We start from the raw sequence: 18023 nt of genomic DNA, 5'->3' as shown, positions 1-18023 counted from the left end.
TATGGGTGTGCACTCTACTTCTACCAGGTCCTAGTCCTGGACTCACCGACAGATCTTACCTTCATGACTTCTGGATACTGTCGGAATTTCTTTCCACACGGGGCAAAATAAGTCACTTCTCCCTGCAGCCGTCCACTGGCATTCTTTAATCTTGTTTCTCGTTGCCAGCTATAGAAATGATTCATAGCGTTACATAAGATACAGAGGTGTCATACCTAAATCAGGTCATAGGGAAAGAAGAAGAGCCGACCTTACATGTTCATGATCAGTGAGGCAACAGAGGAGACAGACAGTAATATCATGTTCTTAGGGCTCATCCAGACGAGAGTATTTGTGGTCCATGTGCCAAAACGAGCGTGCAATAACCAATGCAAATTAACGGGGTCATTCACATGAATGAGGTCCACGTGTAAATAAAATTGCAGCATGCACTATTCTGACCCATATTTAAGATCAGAATCGCGCCTGTTAAACTCAGTGGGGGTTATGCTGCTTCTTAAATATCAGCAGAGGCCAAGGCAGATGGTTTGATGGTGGTGGCATATTTTAGTAATGATGGTCATCCACTTTAGATAGTTGTCAGCTGAACCACTATCCTTCTCAACCTATACATATAGATGCTCCGCATTTGCTCTCAATGGAGAAAGGGGAGTAAACCACTGACAAATACCTCTGTACCATGAGAACAAAAGGACTAGGAGTGGTGAAAACCAACATAACCAAACCTTCTTTCAACTGACATCTGTCATGGAGGGAGAGTCGGGACACCTACATACACATTAAGTGATCAGGCTATCCCACCAAGTTGGCAAGTTCTGCCGACATACATCTAGTGTGTATAGCTGCTTTCAGCCCGTCTTCTTACTCATGTTTTCACCAGCCATCCACAATCTTCCTTTTGAATTTGTCAGTGTGAAAGACGCTTATCTTGGCTCAGGCGGCATTAAACTTATCACTTCTCTCTGATAATAATAGAAGATTAGTCAATAACAATCCATTAAAGGACTGCCGATTGCCTACTTGTTTGCCAATCGGCAGCCATTTAATAGACTGTTTAGACAGGCTGGGACTCATTTCCCATGTGCACAGAACGACTGATGATAGATTGTTCTCGGCAGCACATGTCCTGTTAACACAGGTTGATGAGCTGCCGAGAAAGATAATTTCATTGGGTGACAATGATGTTCGTCAGGTGATTGGCAGCCTGTTTACATTAGTCGATTATGGGCCACGGTAAACGATCCCTTACTGCCTCCACCGGTCCCATGGTGACATCATGTGGCCAATGTCAATACCACAACATTGAGTGTTTTTGCATTTGATAAAATAAAATAAAAAAAAATACAGTCAACACATGAAACATAGTTTGCCCACTAATATTAAGAAATGATAATAATGTGTCTTAAGATGACCTACCCATACTCCAGTGGAATACGCAATTCACGCTCATCTGTAACTCTTCGCCTCTTGGCAGAACCTTAAAATAAAGGTGAATGTTTTTGATAGTTTTAATGTATGTATTTTTCTACTTTCATTTTGGTATAATAAAACCACAATTACTGAATACACCACAAATAATGACAATTATTTAGATTCCATATACGGTAACTCTATCCCCTGCTATGATACCACAGGTGACCAGCAGGGGGCTCTGTACACGGACTACTCTGGGCACTGTGACTCACAATGTATCATGAATACAGCAAGCCGTCAAAAAAAATTCAGGTCTTTCCAATTTTTTATATATGCACTAATAGCAAATTGAAGCAGGTAAAAGGCAGGAAGAAATGCTAGCCTTTTTTTTTTTTTTTTTAAGTTGCGTGTGTTTTTATCGCATTTTTTACAGTGTTTTTATATAGCATTTTCAAAAAAGTTTTAAGGCGTTTTATTGTTTTTTTTTGCATTCTTAGTTAAGTAATAAACAGATCACGTCAGTCACTTAAGGAATTCTATTAGAATCGTGATGGAGGAAAGATGGGATTAAAAATGTGGGCAAAAACAAGACACAAAAAGCCAATGGAAATCTATGTGAGAAAATAGTGAAAACTGTCCCCCCACAAAAAAAATAAATAAATATTGACATGCCGAGTTTGTAAAAAGGCAACATTGACCCAAACAATGCAAGTCAAACACCCCAGAAATAAACATGACATTTTCCAAAATGCTGAAGGCATCCCAAAAATGGTAAAGTAGGGATATCAGCATGTCAACAGAAGACTAAAGAGGAGAATATAAATATTAGATACCGCAAGGCGCGTTGGGGCTGAGAGTGGCGGAGGAGCTGTGGAAGTCGGAGGATTGCGTATCGGGGCACAGCGTGGCAGGAGCAGAGCTCGGGCTCTTCATCACTTGCAGGTTCAGGGGTGTGGAGTTGGCCGCCATGCTGTTTGATTTGCTGTTTGCAGAAGGAGCCGTTTTGTTGAACTTCAGTTTCTCTCCTTCCGTATCACTGTCAGATTCATCCTTATCATCGTCGTCTTCCGATCCCTCAGAGTCAGATTCTGAATTGCTGTCTGACTCTGTGGAAAAAAAAAAAAAAAGTAAAACTTGCCAGCGTTCTGCACAGTATGGGGTAGAGATGGCGACATCAACTGTCAAGAGTATCCAAGCTGCGTCTTGCAGCTGTCTCTAGATAACGACGCCTATCATCTTTAGCAATTTCATGGACTAGAGGATATATCAAATGTAGCCTACATTCACAACTACCTGGCGCGGCATAAGATGTTCCAAAATGTAATTTATGCCTATTACATTAACTTACATGCATTGAATAGAAAACTTTACCAACCTCAGTGCTATCATCACCGCTTTCTGTTCTCCTTTACTTCGGGATAAAACCTCTCTGACATAGGCACATAACTTCAAAGTAAAGCAGCCACCGGGGCAAAAGTGAAAAGTTTTTGCTCTTACTTTATTACCGCTGTTCCCGAGTTTTTATTCTTTCTCAAATCCACTATACATTTGCACAGAGCTTTTTTTTTTTTATAGTTCTGGTTTTTATGACCATTATCAAAAGGACACGGCTTTCAGGATCCTCTGGGGCGTGTCTTTAGGCTGCTCTGCATAATAATTACCCTGTGGACAACGCCTCCTTTAAAAACTATAAAAAGTAGCACAAAGTATAAGGGCCTGTACCTCTGGAATTGTATGGTGGAATTTAAAAAAAAAAAAAAAAAACAGTACGCAGGGGAGAAGAAAGAGTAAAATAAGAGACGATATGGCCAAGTTTGATCTGGTGACAGGTCCTCTTTAAGGCTATGTGCACACGTAGGAAATGTGGTGCAGAATTTTCTGCACAAAATCCGCATCTCCTGGCAGAATCCGCAGCCGCCGATTTACCGCGGTTTTTATGCGGATTGTGCGGTTTTTATGCGGAATTGATGGGGATTTTGTGCGGATTTTCTGCTGTTTTTGCCACTGCGGATTTCTATCATGGAGGGGTGCAGAAATGCTGCAGATCCGCACAAAAGAAGTGACATGCACTTCTTTGAAATCCGCAGCAATTCCGCACTGATTTTTCCGCACCATCTGCACAGCTTTTTTTTAATTTTTCCATTGAATAACATTTTACTGTACATCACAGTGCGGATCTGCAGCGTTTCGGTGCGGAAAAATCCGCTGCGGATCCGCAGCAAATCCGCATCATGTGCACATAGCCTAAATGTATATTCTAATGTTAGATATTTATTAAATCTCTGATAGATGCCGGATATCATCTGTTACTCATATTTATCTAGAAAACATGGGTCCCTTGATTCCCCACCTCTCTGTCACTGGAGAGGTTACAAGACCATTGACTTCTACAGGAGTTCTAAAAAAGCGGAGCGTTTTATCTGGGACTCCGATAGACATCTAAGATGAGAAAACTCATTTAGGGACTGTAAACATGGCACAAAGGTTCGATAATGGGCCACTGTAAATTTACTTTTAGCCTGGATTCTTTTTTCTCTAACCCCTTGATGACGCTCTGTACATATTTTTACACCAGCTGGTAAATCATCCCCCACAAAACAAAAACAAAAAAAATCTCAAAAGATTAAAAAAAGATAAAATAAAAAAATTATATTAAGAATAATATTAAGAGAAAAAAAAACTGTCCTAATGTACCACCCTGTCGTATGCTGCACCCTTGTATCTATAGTAAAAGTAGCAAAACTTTGCACGCCCCGCTATCGTATTTTTGCAATGGCAAAGAGACCAATGTGAGTACATAATATAAAATCTTTCATTAAGCCAACACTAAAATCCTCAATATAAGCAAGTCACAAACCAGACTGACTGTCTGAATCATCGTCTTCGTCATCTTCATCTTCCTCTTCATCGTCTTCATCATCATCGTCCTCATCTTCGTCTTCTTCATTGGAGTCATCGGAGTCCTTGCTGCTGGGGATATCAGAGTCCGTTCCTCGAAACTTGTCCAGTAAAGACTTTGCAGCATTTACGTGATGGGAGGTTTTTATTGCTGGTGAGTTATTGTTCAGAGTTTTCTCCTTGCAGAGACTTTGTAATAAGGGGGATCCGCTCGACCTCAAGACCGATTTGCTGGATGAATTCTTTTTCACACAGGATGTCAGGTTGATGGGAGTGGAGAACTGGGCGCTAGTGGTCACCGCCATACTTTCACTTACTTTACTTTCCCGCTTTGACTTGGTGGTGAGTGCCAGGGGGGCATCCTGGATAACATAGGGAAGGACTCCATTTGGCTGGTGATTTCCCAACAGAGCGTTTGTTAAGAAGGGATTGGAGTGATTATTCTCTAAGGACTGTTTTTGGTGAGATACGGAGTTGGGAATGGGACTGGGGACTAGTGGTGATACCATTGTCTTTTTCGGGTGTTTGGAGCTGTCCTGCGGCTTGGTTAGTTGTGCAGGGAATGTCTGTTTGTGGTGATCCTGCATAGAAACAAAACAAAATAATCTGTAAAACACAGACAGACAGTGACATATGGGCTCCTGTGAAAAAAAACAGTATATGGACCCCCATGCTCTCTATAGAGCAGCACCTTCACGTTTCTCCCTCTTATATACATCAATCACTTTGCTGAATTACAACCCCCAGTAATGGCGAGCCATAATCCTGATTAAATCGGTGCCTTAAAGGGGTTTCCTGGATTAATTTTCTTTAATAGCCTGGGTTAAAGAGAATAAAATTAGGATAACTAACCCTTGACCAGTGCTGCCTCTCCTTCATTGTCTCCAGCATTTGCTGACTGGCTGCAGCAGTGACCGTGTGCACATGACCGTTGCAGGCAATCTATTTGCTCTTCTGACGCGTGCCATCTCCAGTGACATAACTGCTGAGTCCAGTGATTGGCGGCAGCGGTCACGTGCACTACGATGTCACCACTACTGCAGGTACAAAAAAAAAAAAAAACCAAGAGCAAAGGTTGAGAGGCATTGCTGTACCTGCGGATTGTACATTTACCCAATTTTGTTATTATTAAACTGTGTGAGTCATTGCATGTGCTGTGTCCAGCCTTCTGAATATGTAACACTTTTACGAAGAGAACATTTGCAAAATTGCTAAATCCCAATCTATCACCTGTTCACAGGATGGGTGATCATTTGCTGATTAACGGATCACCAGAACAGTGTGCGACATTTGGATAGAGCTGCAGCGCACATGTGCGACCTCTTCTCCACTCCAATGGGGGGGCTCTATTCCCGTTCTCATGATCACTGGGGTCCAGGTGTAATTTGTGTATTAGAAAGTACACTTAAAGAAGCATTGCTCCCATCAAAATTGTTATCCTTTTAATATATTGCAGCCATCATATTACATAGCACTGTGCACTTACAATTGCTTATTTTGACTTTCTACCCAGATAATTCTTCTCTTTTCCATTAGGTCTCTGACATCACGTGATTACAAACTGACTAGCTAAGCTCTACGTAGGAACAGGAGGTCAATTTTCCCTGCATGACTCAAGAGTCATCATCACTGCAAAAGTCCCTGGCAGGGGGAGGAGGGAGCAGCTGGGTCAGGAGTTGAAATTGGGATGAGACTCATGCAGAGAAAAGAGACTTCCTGTTTCTACATAGAGAAGAAAAAAAGAGAATAATTATCTGTATAGAAAGGCAAAATGAGCAATTGCAAGTACACAGTGTTATATCATATGATGGTTGCAATATATTAAGGATAGGATAAAAAAAACTTTGATAACAGTGATGCTTTAAAGTCAAAATATCATATAAAATTACCTGTTTTATAAAATCGGGATATTTTTCTGTTCTGTAACATGTATTTTTTTTTTTTTATTAAAAAACAAAGTTATTAAATTTGCAATTTTTACAGTGGCAGGTGTGGAAGAAAAGAAGGTCCTACACCTGTAGTGCTGACAGAATGCTTAGGGATAGGAACCGCCCACTAGAAAAAAAAAATGTTGGCAAATTGCAGAGCATGAGAATCGTAACAGTTCTTTGACATATTATACTGGTATGTGCACCAAAAGAAGTTTTAACATGTTTTTGGGGATCTGGGCTGCGAGATCAGGTTTTGTGTTAACAGGACAGGTTCGCATTAAGTGTCTACAGTGCTTATTTGCACATGTAACTATGTAAATTTGAGTCCTGGCTTGTCATTAAAATTCTGCAGACCTTTATTTCCAATACAATGTAGACTGCGTGCCCCATACATAGAATCCTGCCCAGATGGATGGCTCCGCGCTATGAATAAAATGACTTCTATGTAGGTCTTGATTGCACTTAGCCTCCTTACTGATTTCGACAGCGCTGAAGAGGGCAGGCATGGTTAGGGCTAATACACGAAATGTCTCCCATGGGGTAATTTGAGGTAACACCATGTCCGATTCAGTTTATCTTTTACAATGTTTGAATAGATGATTTTCTCAAGAGTCATTATCTGTTGAGATTATTGCGATGATTTATGAGTGTGTCAGACCCAACAAGGCAATACAGCCATTTCCTCGGCAAATAATTCCCATTTAGATAGAAGTTTCGGCAACCAGCTCTTGTAGCGAGGTGTCAGCTAAGAAACAGCCCCGGTATAAGAGGAGTCCGGTAATGAGGTATCTTTCTGCTTTATTGGCTTGGGACAAAGGGCAATCAGATAAAGTGCGCACTTCTCTCCAGCCTTGTCCCTGCCCGTTTGCAGACAGGGATGGTAATGTTCTTCACAATGAACTCTGAGCTGAGACTTTTAAAACATTCTTGTAATTCCTGAGGAAAAAAAAAAAGAATGTCCTGTATTTTCTTTTTAAGAATCTGAATAAACCCTGAGGAATTTGTATCGATTTCTCAAGACTTCGCCTGAGACAAACAATGACTTCATGCTTAAAAGGACACCGATAGCAATATTTCTGGTTAAATATTGTTCTCTCTTTGGGCAAGGACTGAAGCCAAGAATGTCTAAGGCTGGTTTCACGTGTCCGACATTCACCCTCTGAGTACCGAACATGAGGTCTGGAGCGTTCATGGATATAGGCATATGTAAGGTTGTTGAGTTTGGGTCAAGAGACTCGTGGTCAGTCTGGACATGGCGGACCATGATTGTGTGATGTGTAAAAAACACAGCCTTACGCATTCTTGGCTGGTCGGACGTGTGGTACTGGCCTACGAACTGTATGGTCAAAGTACGTTCATTAGAGATTTACAAGTAATTCTTTACTAAGGTCTAGTCATAATGTCTCAACCAAATAACAGACTTATTCTAGGCCTACCTCACTACATTCAGGAGACCACTAGATCTGTGGCTTCATACTGGCTTAAAGGGCTATTTTATAGTCAGTGGGTGCATGGATAACAAGCCAGTTTTTGCTACTAGACTGATTTTTAGGCTCACAAACAGAGACTAAGACCTGGATCCACTGCTCTATGGAAATTGGTCATCAGACCTCGTTGGCTTATGATGAGGTCAATTGAGTTCCGCTGTGTTGACCAGCTCCATGGGGCTCTCATCTCTTCCCAATCTTACAGTAAGTGGGTCCGTTGGTAAAAAGCAAAATATGGCTCCCCAAAGATTTTTAGGCCTCTATGCATCTGCACCATAAACTGTGGCGTAGTGAATGGGATCAAGACACATGGGACATATGCAGCAAATGATTGGACTTCACTTACTTGACGTTGGATATGCCCGGTTCCACGATGGAATCTAACATTTTGTCAGAAGCATGAAAAATAATGCTAATACTTCTGATGGAAGTGGGGACCAAAGTTCCTAATAGAACCTCCAACGAAGATGTGGACTCCGCCTAAAACCATGTTTCTCGTAACCTCTAAGCCTGAGATCATAACAGAAATCAGTGCTGTTTCTTGGCTTTACACATCAATTAAGTCGTTTTGGACTAAGTCAAGTGGCATACCTATTAAGTGGTAGAGTGGTACCAGCAGAAGAAGCGCAATGGCCATACCACCAAGTAGTAGATCGGCATGGTATGTCAGTGCACCATGCTCATGAGCTATGCCAGATATACCATGGCACTCTAATATGTTCACAGAGGTGGCAGCTTGCAATCTGTAACCACTTTTTTTTATACTGTCAAAAGAATAATTGATATATAGGTTTTATAGACCCTATACAGTCTATCATAACACAGTCACCTATAGAGGAACGCACAATTGTCTCCGGCCAGGAGTTGTGCCCAGTTATAACTTTGCATCACAGCTTATGCCCCTGACTAATGTCTTGAATAGACCCAGGCTATACAGCAGCATTTGCAAAGAAAAGAGAATATGTAGGCATTAGTGATGAGCGAGCGTGTTTGGATAAGGTGTTATCTGACCATGCTCCTGTGCTGACCGAGTGACTTCGGCATGCTCGAAAAATATGTTCGAGTCTCCGTGGCTGCATGTCTCGCGGCTCTTCAACAAACAGGCAATCTTTGTATGTGTTGTGGCTGTCGAACAGCTTCGAAACATACAGGACCGGGGACTCCAACTTATTTTTTGAGCACACCAAAGACACTCAGTTAGCACTCGAGCATGCTCCAAGAACACCTTATCCAAGCACGTTCGCTCATCACTAATAGGCATCCATAACGGAATGGAACAGAAGCAGAGTAAGGCCGGGGTCACACTTGCGAATGCAATGCGAGATACTCACGCGAGTCTCTCGCATCAATACCCGGCACTCGGGACCGGAGCCTGCGGCTGCATAGAAATACATGCAGCCACACACTCCGGTCCCGAGTGCCGGCGACAGTGCTGGGTATTGATGCGAGAGACTCGCACAAGTTTTTCGCATTGCACTCGCAAGTGTGACCCCGGTCTAAGAATGAAGGGCTCTGGGTCCCGATTGGAATCAAAACCTTATGTGTTTATCCAATTCACAGGAATAAAAAAAATATTCATGACATTGCAATTTATAAATACTCTGTCAACATTTATGAGGCACTTCATGCCTCAGACCTCGGCTACACGTCACCAAGTGAATTAGTCGTTTGCATTTTCATGGACATTAATTCAAAGGATCTCCTTGCTTTATCATCTTCTGTGGCCATTGAGTAATATATTCAGAAATATCGGCACTAAAAATAGTTGAAATACCCATTTTCGGGGTAAGAAGCTATTTTTCCGTTGCTCGCTGAGTGTCCTGTTGTGAGACATTGAAGGGCACAGCGGGAATCTCGGAGCTATTTTAAAGGGAGTGCACGGTAGCAGATATCTGGTGGCGGAGCCGCATTTTTAACATTTGTATTTTTAAGGGCTACAAAGAGCAAATAAAGACTCCGCATTTATAAGTCATTTTACAGTTAGAGAGAGCTGCAACAGATCTTCAGGTAAGAAGCATTAGTATCACTTACGGATCAGAGAGCCTCATAGACCACAGCGAATTCCTGGTTCCTAATCCAACTCTGACCCCAGATTCACCTTTTTGCTAAATTCTGTAATTTATCAACATATGTTGAGTCTCTAAATATGGGATGTGTACTGTAGGATACATGGGTTAACTGATCCCCATCCTATGTATGTTTTATAAGGGTTAAAAAAACAACAATTTTTTTAAAGGGTTCAGAATGTTTAAAGAAAATAAAAGTAGCAATCATCCTCTCAGATCCTCCGCAGCTGCTCCAATGGTTACCTGGTCCCCGCGGGTCTCTGCTTCCTTGTCCGATCTTAACATACCACAAATAGCCAGAAATATTGCTGGGAGTTGATCAAAGGTGAGTCCGGACCGGTATGCCTACAATGCACTGAAGTGTGTCACTACTGCGTTCCTGTTGCTGGAACTGCGAATGGGGAAACAAAAGGAGGACCCTTCCATTTCACTACCCCCTTAAGTGATGCAAACGCTATTGGCTTTAACACCTATAGGGTTGAATGGCCGGGATTGAAGTTTTCTCCTGTGCAGACCATCAACAGGGGAGGCAGTGGCGTATAGAGTCCGATATGCCCTGATGCAAAATTTGAACCTGGGCCCCCACCTGCATGTTGGTCAGATATAATAGCCCCTGTTGCGTTCTACATTCTATAAAGACATGCATGCTCACCCACCATATAATAATGACCCCCATCCTGACTTCTTCCTGTAATAATCTCCCAATCCTGCCCCTTACTGTAATAATATGCCCTCATCCAGGGCCCTTTCCAGGAATAGCGTCCCCCATCCTGGGAGCCCCTTCCTGGTATAAAGCCCCCAATCCTCGGCCTTTTACATTCTTCTCCAGAACATATTAAAATGAAACAAATGATTATTCTCGCGATAACCTGCTCCTACTACGTGTGGCCTCCTATTCATTAGCCGATGCAGAAGCCAGCAGCCGACATTTGCATGCCACCACGGGCAGCTTATGACGTCACTGCCGTGCACAGTCCATCACGGGCAAGCAGACATCTCCTGCCGGCGTCTCATTGGCTGCCAGCATGTATTGCACGGGTCTCTGCGCCACAATACATTTTAGCTGCATGTGCGTCTCCATTCGGGAGAAATTGGTGCCGACGTTGGTAGTCCCCCTTCCGCAATGGCCAGTCGAAGAGGTTACGGATGGTTACGCCCCTGAGGGGAGGTAAACTGTTAGCTGTACTGCATTACACATTTTGCTTTGTCAGTTACAGCCTACACAGTATTGTCAAGAGCTGCATTCATAATTCTGCATACTTCAGAGCTAAAGTCATCTGCTCTGAACTCGTTTGCTGGTTCAAAGAGTTCTGGTCATTGGCATACTATGAAATAGCATGGGAATTGCTGGATTGTCTATACAGTGCATAGCCATGTGCCACAACTGGGACCCTTTACTGTTAATATGTCCTCCATGTAAACCACCCATTTTGCACAATTAGGCAGTTGTGCGAAACTCTGGCAAAGTAAATATGGACCATAATCTTGTATTTTGCTCACCTTCTACTCTGAGGCACCTGAGATGCAAATTTATAGCTAAGCAAAAAAATAAAGTGAATCATCCTACCCTTTTAATTCTCAAGTCGCTGGGTTGTGGCATGGGTTCTTCAGAGGTAATTTTGTTTCCTGGTTTGAGTCCATCAGAAGAGGGAGCTCCAAGCTTCGAGCTGACATCCTTATTGGACTGATTTAGCAAACTAGAGGGTTTGGTGGGGGAGACCAGTCCTGTACATTGTATTACACTTGTGTGTTTGTTCACAGCCTCCTCCTTGGCCTGAGAGCTTTGAAATATAAAAGGAAGATGCTGGGACAGAACCTGAGGATGTTTCTGCTGGGACTGGAATGGTGAGCGGTTCTGGGGGTCGGGAATAAGAGGTAACTGCTGGTGTACACGTTTCTCCGGCAACTTCTCTACTTGTTTTCCATCTGTTTTCAGGTCAGGGATGTTATGAATTAGCACCTAAAAATAAATAAAGGAAATGTCAGATTTCTTAAAGAATAATGACACGAATGTGCAGCTGTGCTCCTAACACCGACCCCAGAATAGTTCCTGTACAAACAACACTAAGAAGATTTTTTTTTCCATTTGTAATTGAAAATAAATCCTACATTTTTGAATCATTCAGTACTTTGGACACCTTTGACATAGAAAAAGTGATTTTTACATATGTTAGTTGTTATACTTCGCTAATAAAAATGCATGAAAATTTAATCTTCAATCCTTCATTCATTTTCAGACCCCCTGGTATTCATCTAAGTTTTAGATTTTTCCCCTGTGAGTGTGTCTCTCCCAGTAATATAGGTTGGACACCCAGGATGCTGCTGTCCTCATTAGCGCATGTGTCTGGACAGCTTCTATCCTGTAAATTATTTCATCTTAATGTGCTTTCTTCATTTTGTATAGCTGGTTTTCTCTGTTCTTCCTGAGACTGTAGCTACTTTTCCCCCTAGACATATTGTGGAGATCTGTGCACAACCCAATATTCCCTCACTGCTGATATCTTGAAGATTGAGACAAGGAAATGTAACAAATTTGATAAAGAAATTACAGACATTGTGCAGCAGAAAAAATGGTAGGACGTTTATAATGAAGACTACTTGGAAAGTTGCTTGACTTTGCACTTACGAAGCAAATGAACAAAGGAAGGAATGATGGCAAAACAAAAAACATCAGGTGGAATACAATCCTTGGACATCGGGTTCTTGCAGTTGGTGACTTCTGTTGAGAACAGGCCCTTTACAAGTTAGCAAATATACAATTAAGTTTTATAACTATAAAATGTATCTGGAGCCTGGAGAACCAAAGTCATGATATTTTAGCCAGAACTACTCCATAGTCACATGCTTTGCAAGCCAAGAGCTAGAATTAATGGGCTGTACTGTACGTCGTGCTGGATGTCTCCTCTTGGGATCTTCTATTATAGCGCAGTGAGCTACAAAGTATTTGTGCCTCCTTCTGTCCTCACTCTTCACAAATGTGGCAAACTCTACATGGTCTAGATCAATGAGATGCAACACTATATTTCTACACCAGACAGGACATCCAGTGATATCTTCTCAATTCCAGGGTTTTTAAAAGCCAGAACTGCCCAATTCAGCTGACTACTAAATATTGATCGTTTTCACAACATAACCCCTTTAATGGGTAGATGTTACCTTTAAAGGATAATAGATAACATACTGATTACTTTAGGTCTGACCATTGGGACCCTCAGCGATCCCCAAAATGGGGTTCTGTAGTGCACCGTCTGAACGGAGTGGAGTTGTGCATGCTTGACCTTTGCTCCATTCAGGTGGTACTCTGCAGGCGTCTGACCACTGAGACCTTACAGATAGGGAATAATGTACCACCTTGGGTGTGTACCACCTTTAAGGCAATGTTTAGAGACTACACAGTAAATCTTTAAATGCTTAGTAGTTGTACAGAGGAGAGATATGCAATATTAGTGAAAGAGATTTCATGAACTCACAGTTCTGTATTTACTTGTTCAGTCTGATGTATGAACAAAGCCTAAAACTAACACTTTTATACTTTTTAGGCTGTAGTTATAGCTTCAATGATCTCATTGGATACTATTAAAAAAAGAATTGTGAACAGCTATTTGGTCTAATGAAAAGGTTTTCCAATCTTATGGGATACAATCTAAGCCCTCCTTAGCACTAAACATATGGCTTTTGCACAGAGGTATAGTACTGTCAGATCCATTAACCCTGAAAGTCCATATGATCATTGGGATATTTTACAACTTTTTAAAGTGCGTTTACATTGACCAATCACCAATATGTTACCTGTAAGCTGATCGGCGCATGTTTAATAGCCTGCTTAGACAATTCCATGCGCACTGCACAATCTATTACTGATCACGTAGACTGCCATTGTTATCTGCAGCACATCTTGTATAACAAGGACAATGCGCTGCCGAGAACGATGATTTTTAAGCGTACTTAAAAATCATCTCATCCTATGAATAAGCATTTTCCTCTTTCGTCTGGTGATCGGCAGCTTGTTTAGACTGCAAGATTATCGTGCAATGAGCATTCTCATGAACATCCCTTGTAGACTGTGAGCCCTCATGGGCAGGATCCTCTTTCCTCCTGTACCAGTTGCAATCGGTGACTTGATATTATGTATACCCCTTTTCACATGTAAAGCACCATGGAATAAATGGTGCTATAATAATAAATAATAATATCGGTTTCCTGATAATTGGCCAGGGTAAATGAAGCCTTAGATTAGCTATTTTCTAGTTTACATTTACTATATAGGAGCAGATTACACCCAGTGAAAGGTTAAAGCGTTATAAAATACTTGTATGTTTAAAGTGTGCCATGTAATGACATATTAATATTAATTTATGGTGTATTTTCTCTAAATTACTTTGTCAGGCTGAACTCTATTCAAAGGCCTGGATTAAGAAGTTAACTAACAAATAGTAGAGAATTGATTAACTGATTGGAGCCAACTAAGGAACATTATCTGGGTAATTTGCTAAATTCATTATTGATTAGCTTGCTAACGGACCAACAGACAAGAGGCAGCACCAGAGCATAACTTCATAAATGGTCTTCTGCATGCAATGATTGAGGACTGCTAGCTTAGGATGCATATCACTTCACTTGCTAAAATAAAATGTCATGTCCTTATGAGTCTATTTAGTCTTATCTGATAAATGGCTCTCTACTTTTTTCTATATCGGACACCCTCTTCCACCTTGACTTTTGAGACTCAATGACTGCAGATGTCAACTGAAAACGAGGGGACATCGTCAGTGGAGCTGATTCATCAAATTTTCATGCCAATTTGGATCAGTTCCGCTGAAATGGGTGGAGCTGTGGAGTCACTACAGTGGAAATGGCATGTCCGCGTTCCCCGTCTAATTAATCAAATTTGCTGGTGTTTTCTACCCCAGAAATACTACTTCAGTCACTGACTGAAGTAGCATTTCTGGTGTAGCACATAGAGGGGCACGCCACTTTGAAGTGGTGCCAAAGTCATTAAGTTGCGTGTAGCGTGCACCTCTAAATGAATTTGGTGCTGTGTACTCTGTCAAGACCGGCGTAGTGAATGCTTCTGCTATGCTAGTCTTGATGAAGCTGCCCCAGGATCTTTCCAAGAAGATTTTGCTAGCGTTTGACCTAACCAATTGTAGCTCTGTTAGTCTTCATTTCCAGAGATCAGAGGGAAGATATGGAAACCCGATTCATCACTTGTTTTTGGAGTGATTTTTCTTGCGACATCTTAGGGTATGTTTCCACGTTCAGGAAACGCTGCGTGTTTGACGCTGCGCAGAGCCGCAGCGTCAAACACACAGCGTCCAGATGTTACAGCATAGTGGAGGGGATTTTATGAAATCCCGTCTCCACTATGCGTGGTAACACGCACCCGGCGGCCCTGTGATTCCGGACATACGGCGCGTCTTTTAAGATCGCAGCATGTCCGTTTACCTTGCGTCGACGCTGCGCTGCCGCAAGGTAAAACACAGGGCCCTATGTGTGGGGTGCGATGATCCCAGATGTGTGCAATGAACACATCCGGCATCATCGTATCACAGAAGGGGGTGCAGCTTAGGGCGGAGCGGGTTTGCCGCTCCGTCCAAACCGCCGGCCATCCTGAAGGTGGGCACGTACCCTTAAAAAGTCATAAATGATGAATCAGGGAAAGATATCTAGTAGCCCTAAACCCCAACTATAGTGGTGAATGGAAAAATAACCTGGAATGACATATAAAATAGACAATGCAAGATGAATTTGGTGCACACAAAAAATGTGCGGAGCACCAAAAACTTGACAAAAAAACTAGCGCAAATGCAATAATAAATGGGGCTCACGGTCCTGTTTTGAGTGGTCTTAGCATCAATATGCCAAAGCCGGATTTCTCCTGTAGTCCTGTGGCTTACCTAACAAAACACTTAGTTTGGTTTGGCCATATATCTCTAAATAAAGAAAAGTTCCCTTTAACCTTGGGCGCTTCCTTGAAAGATATTCCTCAAGTTCCTGAGGCTAAATGCAACTTTCTGTTCTTAGAGCCATTCACTGAGATCCATCTTCTACCCCTGCCCAGGAAAGGAGAAGAGGATCATCCTTTGCTGATACAGTAGCCATCACCTTCTAGGAGATGTCGATCTGCCTTCGATAATGTGGCGCCTATCCTTTGCACATAACACGGTGAGTGGTCTTCCTCAAATTACCTTTTCAGGCCAGATAAGCCAAGACATACAGCACTAAGAAGAGCCCCGGTTTTCTCTTTTGCTTTTTTTGATAGTTTAGCCCAAGTGAGAAATTTCTTATATATAGAGCATGCCTACAGAAGGTATTTATCATGCCACTGTCCCTTGGCGGCTCTGATCACAGACCCTGGGGTTGGCGATTTTCCTAAATGGAAAAATTCTGTTTTATACATTTGGACCAAGGAAGAGTATAGGAGTTGTACCTTGCTCTTTTTTTCAGTTTGTGCTTCACTCTCAGATTCGGAGTCATCATCATCACTCTCTTCTATGCTTTGGTCCTCTTCCTCTAAGTCATCAGAATCGCTGCTACTGGCTCCATCACTAGATGTATCGGATGAAGACCCAGAATCGCTGGAACTGGAACTTTCAACTGTTTTTTTCCTTTGTTTCTGCTACAGAAAATAATAAGTGATATCTAAACAGAATTTATGTAACACTCATTATCAAATAAAACACAGTCCTCAGTCAGGGGTGAATGGGTGGAGGGTGAAAGAGAGGGATCTTACAAGGCTTGTGCCCTGACATTGGATGCCAGGAAGAACACTAATAAACCACTCTGCCTTGGTTAGGGTATTTAGATACAGGGCTAGGGCTGCCTGCAAACAAGCTTTTATCTCAGATGAAGGAAAGTCTGAAGACACTTCTGCCTACAGAATATAAGTAATAAACTAGGCTAGGTGAAAAGGTATAATATCCAACCGGGCACCTGAAAACACCATCCCCACCGTCAAACATGGTGCCCACCAGGCAGTTATAAAAATGATTTTATAATTACCTTAATGGATGTTGATGTACTAAATCCTAAAACTGGCAGTCCAGACTTCAACTGTCAGTAGATAAATAAAAAAAAGTCAAAAGTCCCTATCCATTGGATAACGCAGTGTGCTGGACCTAGCAGGACTTTGTAACTATTTGGGGTGATGTCACCATCTGCATCCGGAGTTCCTTGTGCGCGTCACCATCATTGGGATAGCAGCTGCTGGCCAGGGAACTATCTCAGACGCATGGGTGGAGTTAAACTCACAATGTCAAGCCCAGAGGTAATGGATGTTATGGATATGGACTTATGACTTTCTTCTATTTACCTATGGACATGTGAAGTCTGGGCTGCCAGTTTTAGGATTTAGTATATCAACATCCATTAAAGTAATTGTGAAATAATCTTTGTAACTGCCTGGTGGGATATTATGTTTTGTCACCTTGCGCAATAGCCTAGTTTATTTCTTATATTTGATATTAACCCTGTGGTTTCAGAGACATGTTTGTGGCAGGGGACCTGTAAAGTACTATCAGTTAGCACCAGTGGCATTCATTTTTTTTATCAATTCTGGCTAAAGATGTGTATACCTGACATCTTTTCCAGGTGGGCGAACAGGAAAAGGTTATCATGTTATGGATATGAGGTTATATTAAGGTGGCCATTTATATTCGATTGAGTCTAGACCAAACCCTATAATTTCCGCAGATCCTGCTGGCCATCTACTGTATAGTGGTGCCCAGAGTCTTCCGTGACTGTTGATGTTGGAGGGAAAAAAAGTTGAATTTCAACATCCCTAATACTTTGTTCTCGGGGAGGACAATACAGTTCTGGAAAAAATTAAGAGACCACCACATCAAAACCCTGTCATGGGCGGCCCAATCTCCAGACCTAAACCGCATTGAAAACCTCTGGAATGTAATCAAGAGGATGATGGAAAGTCACAAGCCATCAAACGAAGAAGAACTGCTTACATTTTTGTGCCAGAAGCAGTGTGAAAGACTGGTGGAAAGCATGCCAAGACGCATGAAAGCTGTGAGTAAACATCATGGTTATTCCACAAAATATTGATTTCTGAACTCTTCCTGAGTTAAAACATTAGTATTGTTGTTTCAAAAATGATTATGAACTTGTTTTCTTTGCATTATTTGAGGTTTGAAAGCACGGAGGGTTTTATTTTGTTTTGACCATTTTCCTTTGTTGGAAAAAAATACAAAATTTATTGCTTGGAAATTCGGAGACAT

General features: G+C 41.9%; 1 protein-coding gene across 21 annotated transcripts in view; it reads right to left on the bottom strand.

Annotated features, from left to right (window-relative positions):
• Positions 1–18023, bottom strand: part of BAZ2B (bromodomain adjacent to zinc finger domain 2B) — a 330703-nt gene that overhangs the window by 62295 nt on the left and 250385 nt on the right. For 20 of the 21 annotated variants that reach the window (XM_077272878.1, XM_077272883.1, XM_077272879.1 and 17 more), the window contains 6 exons: positions 16226–16414; positions 11363–11755; positions 4271–4892; positions 2247–2519; positions 1417–1477; positions 60–168 (listed from right to left, as the gene is read on the bottom strand). In XM_077272878.1, the coding sequence (XP_077128993.1) occupies positions 60–168; positions 1417–1477; positions 2247–2519; positions 4271–4892; positions 11363–11755; positions 16226–16414 (1647 nt within the window). The remainder of the gene's footprint in view (positions 1–59; positions 169–1416; positions 1478–2246; positions 2520–4270; positions 4893–11362; positions 11756–16225; positions 16415–18023) is intronic. The other variant, XM_077272877.1, reaches the window with a different exon arrangement.

This window comes from Ranitomeya variabilis, chromosome 7 (assembly GCF_051348905.1).
Source record: "Ranitomeya variabilis isolate aRanVar5 chromosome 7, aRanVar5.hap1, whole genome shotgun sequence".
Taxonomy (NCBI): Eukaryota; Metazoa; Chordata; class Amphibia; order Anura; family Dendrobatidae; genus Ranitomeya; species Ranitomeya variabilis.
This window is presented reverse-complemented; position numbering and strand designations above follow the sequence as displayed.